This window comes from Coffea eugenioides, chromosome 5 (genome assembly GCF_003713205.1).
Source record: "Coffea eugenioides isolate CCC68of chromosome 5, Ceug_1.0, whole genome shotgun sequence".
Lineage (NCBI taxonomy): Eukaryota > Viridiplantae > Streptophyta > Magnoliopsida > Gentianales > Rubiaceae > Coffea > Coffea eugenioides.
The window spans coordinates 43,461,359-43,470,764 of record NC_040039.1 but is presented as its reverse complement, the minus strand read 5'-3'; the positions used below and the strand labels follow the sequence as shown (position 1 = coordinate 43,470,764).

Below are 9,406 nucleotides of genomic sequence, written 5' to 3'. Positions count from 1 at the left end.
ATTTATTAACAAACTCATACCCCCAGAAACATAAACATAATAGAATTAACACTTTTTTGGCTATTCTTGCTTGGATTACCATTTTTATCACTTTTTTATCTCATATATATCAAATCGTCAAAATACTTTTTTGTACGAAAACTCCAAAAAAAATAGCAATTCCAAACGGCAGAGCAGGTTCTCTGCAATCACAGTAATGATCAAGGCGGCAACGAAGTTGATCAGAGGATAAATGCCTAATCACACATTTCTCCAAGAATATAAATATCCCAATATTTTCACAGTGGACTCATCACGAGATTGAGAGTGATTGGAGTTCTTGACATACATATTTTTCTTATAGGTCATTAGTCTCTTTTATTAATTAGATAAGATACAACTGTTGACTACCTGTTTTCTAAGTGGAAATTCTAGGACACAAACAAGGTAGAAGATTAGGACGTGCTGACAATAATAGAGACGAGCAAAATCCAACAAGGGCTTTCTAAGATTCACATAATATTCATAGCTTGCAAGCACTGGTTTCATGTACATTGCTACATCAAAAGCATGAAAACGTTGGCAGGTCAAATAGACAGTTTATGAGCCCCCATAGAGGCTGCTGTTTCTCTCCTCTTCTCTTTCTTGAGCTCAAACTTAAAGCACAATCCAGACCTCTCTACAAAAAAGACTTTACCTAAACTCGAAGCAAAAAGGATGTCCATAGAACCTCAGAAGTTGTCCTTTGAAAGAAGGCAAATTAGTAGGAGGGTTGAGCAAAACTGCACAAAGCCAAATCTCAACATAAAGGTACCATCTAGGCCGTTGAAGAGCTGAGGAAAGGGACTCAGGAGTCATTCTTCCATGTAGTGAAAATTCATGGAAAATTAAAGAGTAGTTATGGTTTTTTTAGCCACGACGAATCCCTGTGAAGTAGTTGAAGTCATGGTGTTGGACTCCCAATTGCTTTAGCCACGAATCTGCCACGCTCAACAGCGACACTAGCCTCTCTTGGTCCCTCCCACTCCTGTCTGAGACCCACACACTGCCTTGCATCTTGTAAGTGGACAAGCCAAATGGTGGGAGAGGAATACCTTCTCCTTCCTTGCGTTTCTTTACAAAACTCACCATGTCATCTTCAAGGTCTGTATCTGCAAGTCAAAAAGGTATGAGCTTTCCAGTAAAGATGATGAGAAGAAAATGAAAGAGAATAAGATGCACAGGTTGAGTTGATGGATGAAGTTTCTTACCCTGAAAAGAAGAAGAGAGGGTGTGATAAGTGAGAAAGCATGTGGACAAATCTTTAATGGTTCTCCCCATTGGAATATGATATATGGGATACCTGCCATATTATTCACATCAAATTCAGCTGGTGATTAACCTTTTTGTTCTGGAAATGCTTTTATTCAAATGATCACAAATTTATGCACCAGTCTAAGGAAGCACTCTATGGATGTGGACATCACAAACAGCCAGACTTCAAACAATTTTTAAAGTGTAAATTGTTATCAGCATGAAAAGGAATAAAAATGTAGAAGAATACCATGCAACTGACATCCAACTAGCAGGGGACAGGTCTACACTTCTCAAAGACATTAGTCCAGGGTACCTTTGTGCTAAGGCACTGATCTGAAATGAACAATGGAAAAGGAGAAAAGAACAGAAGTCATTATTAAAAAAAAGAAAGCAATCAAAGACCTCATGTTTGGCATGATATCAACAATATGTGCCTCAATAGAGTAAGCATGATTAAAAAATCGAATGAATCGAAAAGATTGAATATATGCTTGCAGACAAGACAAACCAAGTATGTCTCAAATCAAGAAAGAAACGCTAAGGGAATCAGAAAAAGATAATGGATGACAGAATACACCAATAATTTGCGAAGAGGACTGGAGTAAGAGAAAACTGTTGATTCTTCTTAGTCAAAAGCTCCAGAAAATCTTTACAAGATGCCTATAGCAAAAGTTATGTTATATGATTCCATCACATCCATTAAAGGTACTACATCTTTCTTGTGTTTAGTCTTTAGGAGTTCCTAACCATTACATAATACATTTTGGACTAAATTAAAATAGTATACGACGGATGAATTCTCAATACAAGTAAAGAACAACCAAAAAAGATATCAGCTTTGCCCTTTGCACAAGATCAAGAGAAGCAGGGTAAAAGAAAAACAAACCTTGTCCATAAGAGGAACTCTTCCGTAAGGAGTAGATCTCTCAAAATACTGCAAGTAAAGATAACCCAATCTCTCATTCCCATGCCAGAGACTATCATGCTCAGAAACTCCTTCCTCGGAAGAAGATCCATCCCATCTTGAAAGCTTTTCACTCTCACTCTCATCACTGAAAGAGTCACTATAAGAATCCCTCGTCTCACAGACAGAGTAAGTATCCTCTCTGCAAAATTACAGAAAAGGGGGAAAAAGCCAAATTCATCACCATCCGTTGTTGTCAAATTTACTAAAGAAGCTAAAGATCAGAAATAACTGATCAAATCATATGAACTATAAATGATCATTGTTAACTAAAAAAGGCACATAAGCATAAGAATAATGTGGTTCTTTTAACATTTTCAGTTAGAAAATGAAATAACACTTAAATAGCAGAACTTACTACCAACTAAAAACGTAAGTTTAAGGAATATAATAACAAATAAAGAGAACTCAGGAGCAATAAATAAGGCACTTTTCCCAGTCCAAGCTAGAACCAAAAAGAAGAAATTCCAGTAAAGTGGACAATTAACTTTGCCAAAAGAATTGAACAAAAGCATGGAAACAAGATCAGCATGAAATCCCACTTACATAAGCAAAAGAAAAATGAAAAATAAAAAAAAAAGATAAAAAAAAATTAAGAAAAACTGAACCCATCCAGTTGATACCTTAAGCAATTTGCAGATGAATTGCTGGTGAAAATTTGGATTGCTGAGAGATAAGGCACATAATACTGGACTAATGTTTCTCCATTATCTAAACTAATTGGAACTCCAGCCCCATAAGCACTCCATTCATCATAACAATTCCAAAGATCACCCAAGGTAAAGTACTCAACTTTCTCTCTGTCCCATGGATGCCACAGCCTATTCAGATTCCTCGTCTCACTCTGCAGAACCAAAAAAAAAATGAAAGAAAGAGCCCATCAATCAACACATTTTGCATAGATGATTTTCCAAAATTCTAAGCCATCAAGGCAAAACAAAAAAAAACACCCCCTTGGCCAAGTGGTCCAGTGATAGCATCCATTGCTGCTTAGTGCAACATGCAGGAACAAACATCAATACTAATATTAAATTGTAGAAACAAAAAGAAAAGGAAAAAAAATCCCACCTTGCTTAAGAATTGAGATGGAACAACTGGGGTTATACAATCAAGAAAACACTCCAGGTTTGATTGCATTGAACCCTTCTCCATAAACATGATGCTCAGCACAAAAACCAAAATCCAGAAAGGAAAAAAAAATCCCACAAAAGAGATGGATAGAGGGAGCAGAAGAGAGAGATTACACAATTCTCTCTCCTAACCCTCAAAACAGAGGCAGCCCAAAAGCAAGAAAACAGAGGAAAAACAGAGGAAAAATGAGAGAAGAAATGTGAGAGAGAAAGAAGAGAGAGGAAGAAAGGGAGAGAGAGATGGAGAAAATAACGGGATTCTTCAATTTTCCCTTTCCTCTTATAAGAGGATACAAACCGGTCTAGCTAAAGAAAACAAGATTACTACTATTTGACGTTTGGACAACTCATTTATTTATTTATTCATGTGACCCAAAAAAATTATCTTATTTATTTATTTATTTTTGTGACCCCAAAAAAATTATTAGAAAGACTTTTTTTTTAGGCAAATTCTTTTAGAAAGACTTGACAGCAAAAGATGCTGGTCAGTAATGTTTTTCCTTTTCTTTATCTATTTCTAGAATTTTCAACACTTTTTGTTTACCTATTTTATTTGCGTGACCCAAACAAAATTATGGGAAAGACTTGGCGACAAAAGATGGACTATGTTTTTCCTTTCTCTTTATCTATTTCTATAATTGTCAGCAATTTTCCTTTACCTGTTTTATTTATTATGCGACCCCAAAAAAAATGGAAAGATTTGACAAAAAAAAAAAAGAATGGCTCCGTTATTCTTTTCTTTATCTATTTTTGTAATTTTCAATACTTTTTCTTTTTCCGGCCACCGGAAAACTCCAATTCCGGAGTGAAGTTTCTTCTCACGTAGTCAAAACCCGTGAATAATTCAATCCAGTATCTCTAATTTTTTTTCTTCCATTAGACTTAAAGAAACCATGGCTAATTGTATAAGACTTGGCTTCGAAAGCAATTGAAAAAGTTGAAAACAAATCCACCCAATAAAGTCAAACTAGTTAATAGGAGTATTAACTAAGCTCAAATATGTACGCGAACATTTTTTTTATATATATAATAACAACAATTTTTTCATTTTCTACAATTTCTTGGAAAGAATGTGATATGAATTCTTTTTTTAATCAATCGTCAGCTCCTACTCTCACTTTAACCTATACAAGAAGAGAGCCCAACTGAGTCAAGAGATTAGAAGAAGGAAATTTCGCATCAAGATCAAATGAACGTACTACTACACATCCTTTGAATTTTATTATAAGGGTAGAAGTTTAAATCCATAACCTGAATTAGGCCTACATTTTGTGCTTCACAGATTTGGTTACAAGACGTGAATTAAATGGTCATATTTCCAAGAACTATCCGTCAGATCCGCTGGGTAAAACTGTGTGAGTGTGTGGCTTTAGACTTTGGAAAGACTTTTGGTTAGTGTGTTGGAGTTTGGAACTTGGAAAATAGTAGTGTTTTTATTAGAATAATATTATTAGTATTTGTTTTCCTGTAGTATAATTGAAATCTATGGTCTCTGATTAAAAAAAAAAAAGGAATATAGCTTTTTCTCTCTTCTTCTTTGTCTGAAAAAAGCAAATCTAACAAACTCATCTCTGCATATGATGAGATAGGAGAACATGTCATGTCATCTCAGCTCATCTATGCAGACGTGTAACGTAATCTCTTTGTGTGCATATGTGTGTGTCTGTGTGTGTGTGTGTGTGTGTGTGACAGACAGAGAAGTGTTCAAAAGCGGTCAGAGGGCAGGGGAAAACCTGGTGCCAAATCTAAGTAGATGATTAGGGATGATGGCATTGGAAATTTGGGAATGGATGAGGTGGTGGCTCAAACATCAAAGATGAGACATGTATGAGTTTTCCTGCGTGAAAAAGTGTGTGAATGTGTGTGGTGTGTGTTTGTTTGTTCTTGTGTGTGAGAAGTGAACCAGTTTTGGATTGTGATTTTTCGCAAAAATTTTTTTATATTTTGTATAAATATATTATCAATTATTTTTTTACATCACATTTATTAAATTATTATAATATATTTTTATATCAAAACTCATAAAAATTAGGGTTTGAAAGAACGCAGCAGTATCTATCATTTGTGGGCTTTATTTGTCACTTTCATTTGCAATATATTATTGATGACTAATAAGTTCTTTTCCTTCGATAGTTTCTTCGTTTTCTTTTGTTTGTTGTTTTCAACCTTAGAATTGTGGTTCAGATCAGATGAGACGTTGAAGATATAAACAGGAAGTTCGAGGTAAGTTTTGGTTTGTGGTTGAAATGTCTAATCGTGCCTTGAAATTCAGGAAATTGTCATTTGATGGTAATTGACAGAGACACAAGGCTGTTTGTAGAGAGAGCTCAAGTGTGGAAATACCGAATTCCCACCATGCAAATTACTAAATCTAAATGTGGAGCTGATCATAGTACTATTATCCTGTGGACCCCACTATGGTGTGGGCAGTGGGATGTGAAGTCAATGTTAACTTTAAGGTACGGTTGAATTGCTGTTTTTTGAATTTTCTAAAAAATATATATATATACGGTAATGATGTAATATATATAAAATAAAATAAAAAAATATGATCATAAAAAATTTTCTACGAAAGACTTCAATCCAATTTCTATGTAATTTGACTTTTTTCCTTTAGGCCTATAGCACTTTTTGTGATGTGATGTATGTGAGATAAAAAGATAATTGAGAAGATAAAAAGGTGTATTGAAAATTGTAATGATGATGTAAGCAAATATATTTGGGGAAATAATCAGCTGTCCAAAGAAACCCATGTATAACAAGGGTTGAATCAAGGCAAAATTGCACTTCAATAAGCTCAAACAAAAGAAGATTTTTGAGTAAAAGCTTGGGATCTTTCTACAATATTTGGTTAAATAGTTGCCTGTCATTTTTCTTTCTTTTTGTTTTTGTTTTTTTTTTGGGGGGATAAAATCTTTTTTTGATCTTGTGGCATTTTATCTGTTGGTCCAGGTTAGATAAACCAAGAAGAGCACCAGCAGGAGATAGAATCCCAAGGGGAGCATTCAAGTTAAAAATAAAGTGAACTTAATTAAAGAAAGCTTGTGATAAATTGAAACTGTCAACCATTTATCTAAGACTGATTCACGTTCACCCCTTTAATTAATTCCACTAATTAATGCTAGTACTGCACCTCTTTAATTCCAAGGGAAAGGAAGGGAAAGAAAAAGGAAGAATACCAATGGAAAAGAAAGGAAAGAAGAGCAGAGAAAAGCGGTTTTCATCCATCTTGTTTGGATTAAATATTGAAGGAAAAGAAATGAAAAACTGAATTTTTGTTTGAATTGGAAAAGGAAAAGAAAGGAAAGAAAAAAATCGTAAGTTAAATTATTAGAAAAGATAGGAAAAATGATCTTTTAAAAATTTTAAATTATTTCAATTAATTTAGTTTCATTTCCCTTCGTTTTCCGCCCACTTTTGGATAGAAATCATAGATCAACAAAATAACTAGACCCTCCCCCTGCGGGCCCGGGGCCCTTCCTATCCTTTCCTTCCTAAAAAATCAATCAAAACAACAAAAATCAAATCCCTCCAATTCCTCTCCTTTCTTTTCTCTCCCATTCCCTCGATCCAAAAGGTGCGTAAAAGCTCTCAACAAAATTTCGATTTTCTTTTGCCCTCTAGAAGATTTAACTAAATTGTCAAGAATTAAGGAGAAGAGATCACACTTAATTGTCATCATTGCAGTTAATTATAACTAGATATTCTTTATTAGTGGGCATGCTGCAAAAATCCGCTCAAGCTTTGAGTGAATTTGACTATATAAGCAAAGTAATAAAGAGACAATTAAGCAATAATCCAAAACTTTAAATGTTTCCTATTTGGCAGTTCACCGAAAGCTTAGAGTGGTCTATGGTTTTTTTTTTTTTTTTGGGTTGGTGATTTTTACTATAACTTTCTTTGTTTGTTGCCCGAAATAGACAAAGGAATCTTTAAGCATTTGGTGAACCGCGTGAATGAACAAGTAAGATACCGAATCCAATTGACTTGGATTGTATTAACGTTGATCCTACGTAGGATGTTTTCTAATCCCTTGAACAGACCAGACCAACCTCTGTGTGTGTGTGTGTGTGTGTTTTTTAGGGACATAATCAACTTGGCAAAAAAAAAAAAAAAAATGATTTGACAGTTTCTAACTACGCAACCGGAACGAAAGCTGTTGTTGTTGTTTTGTGTGTGTGTGTGTGTGTTTTTTTTTTAATTACAAAAGAACTGAGATTTCATTTCATGAGACGTAAGAATATTTACGGATAAATGCATGTATAAAAGTTGGAGCCCCTTTTGTTCAATCCCTTGTTCCCATAAATGGTAATATAATTAAAATGATCTGTTTAACGGGTCCTCGTTCTTTGTTAAGATGTGTTTCAAGTGTTAAGGCTATGTTCGGATTGTATTTTCCTAATAAAAAAATTTTTAACTTTTCTCGTGAACATATTTTTCAAATATTTTTTTCTCTCATATATATCAAATTGTTGTAATACATTTTTCTTTGGAAACTCCAAAAAAAAATAGCAATCTAAACGGGACATAAGTTTTTAGAAAATTAAAAATTAATTAAGAAAAATATATAAATCCAAGAAAGAGTATTCATTGTTAGTATTTGTATATACATGATAAATTGGGCTTAATTTATGTTTGTTAACACAAATATCCATTAGACACTTGTTAGAAAAATCTTAATTAATAAAATTAATAAAGTAAGGAGATGTTGTTTATCGATTTTAATTATTTCAAGGATATAATCAACTAATAGCATGTAATGAGTCTTCTAACGAAGGTGTAGGAATTAGGATATAATCTAACTAATATTTTATATTATGAGCTTTTTGAGTGAAATTATTAATCAAAACGTTGTGTTGCTAAACTTGGGTTGGATTGTAGACAGTCCATTTCAACCTAAGAATTAGTCCAAATCATTGGTCAAAACTGAAAAAAAAAATGTCAAGAGTTGGTCGAATCTCGACAAGAATATAAAATCAAGAACTCAACTCAACCGGTTCAATTCGAAGCCCGTGAGGCCGATAAGAGTAGGACTAATTAAACTTGTTGATAAAAGCTCCAAAAGATTAGCCTTAATTGATTATGATTAGAGCAAGAAAAGTAAAAAAAAAAAAAAGCCACATTTGATCAAGAAGCAATTAAATTAGATGAAATCCAGGATAACAACTGTATATACAAAGATTTTGGGATTCAATGGTATTACAATTCATAGTTGCTCTTAGTGGATTAATGACCATATTGAAGTTATTAAATTGAACTGTATATAATCATTCATTGACCCTACAAATATTTTACTTGATATGTTGGAAAAAGAAAGAGTGGAAAATCACATTATTGCTCTATTAGGAGAAACGGTGGGTGGCTCAATCTTAAATAATCTTGGGTTTGTTTGACCCATTGCTTGCCGGTGGGAGGAGGACAATGGTGACAGAAATGGGATACCTTTGTTTCTTATACTTTTACTCCATAATTAAAACTTCCATTTAGGGGTGTGAGCGAGTCAAGTGGCTCGCAAGTAACTTGCGAGCGATTTGGTTAAAAGCTTGGTTCGAATTCGATTTGATCGAGATTGAGCTCGAGCTCGAGCTACTCGTTCTAACAAGACAAGTTCGAGCATCAATAATAACTATTCGAGTACTTGACGAGTTTAATCGAGTATTTATATTATATATTTTAATTATAGAATGACTACTATGGGTTCGTATTTTAATAAATTTACATGAAATAATGTTTAGTTAAAAAAGTGATGGATGCAAAATGGTAATCTGATAAATATAAAATGTAAAAAATTAAAAACAAGAAAAGAAAAACTCCAACTCGAGCTCGAGTAGTTTGAGTTTGATAAGACTTGCAATTTACTCAAGTTTAAATGAGCCGAGTTCGAGTTTCATTTCTATTATGTCGAGTCGAGTTTGAATTCAAATTATATTCACTAGAGCTCGAATAGCACTAATAGTGATCGAGTTCAAACTCGAACATGGTGCTAATCGAATTCGACTTAGCTCGATAGCATCCCTACTTCCATTTCCATATTTCC

General features: G+C 33.8%; 1 protein-coding gene across 1 annotated transcript; it reads right to left on the bottom strand.

The window, feature by feature from the left end:
* Positions 1–458: 458 nt before the first annotated feature.
* LOC113770200 lies at positions 459–3,600 on the bottom strand. The gene is made up of 6 exons (XM_027314596.1): positions 3,308–3,600; positions 2,863–3,083; positions 2,162–2,381; positions 1,523–1,608; positions 1,230–1,321; positions 459–1,130 (listed from the first exon to the last, which is right to left on the bottom strand). The coding sequence occupies exons 1-6, from the start codon at positions 3,395–3,397 to the stop codon at positions 889–891; spliced, it is 951 nt and encodes a 316-aa protein (XP_027170397.1). The 5' UTR covers positions 3,398–3,600; the 3' UTR covers positions 459–888.
* Positions 3,601–9,406: the final 5,806 nt, after the last annotated feature.

What these genes read in the sequence shown, in the direction of transcription:
- LOC113770200 (XM_027314596.1), bottom strand. Translation starts at nt 3,397, where the DNA reads ATGTTTATGGAGAAGGGTTCAATGCAATCAAACCTGGAGTGTTTTCTT. An exon ending in CATCTCAATTCTTAAGCAAG is followed by an intron (nt 3,084 to 3,307) that starts GTGGGATTTTTT and finishes TTGGTTCTGCAG; the next exon opens with AGTGAGACGAGGAATCTGAA. An exon ending in TCATCTGCAAATTGCTTAAG is followed by an intron (nt 2,382 to 2,862) that starts GTATCAACTGGA and finishes GTAATTTTGCAG; the next exon opens with AGAGGATACTTACTCTGTCT.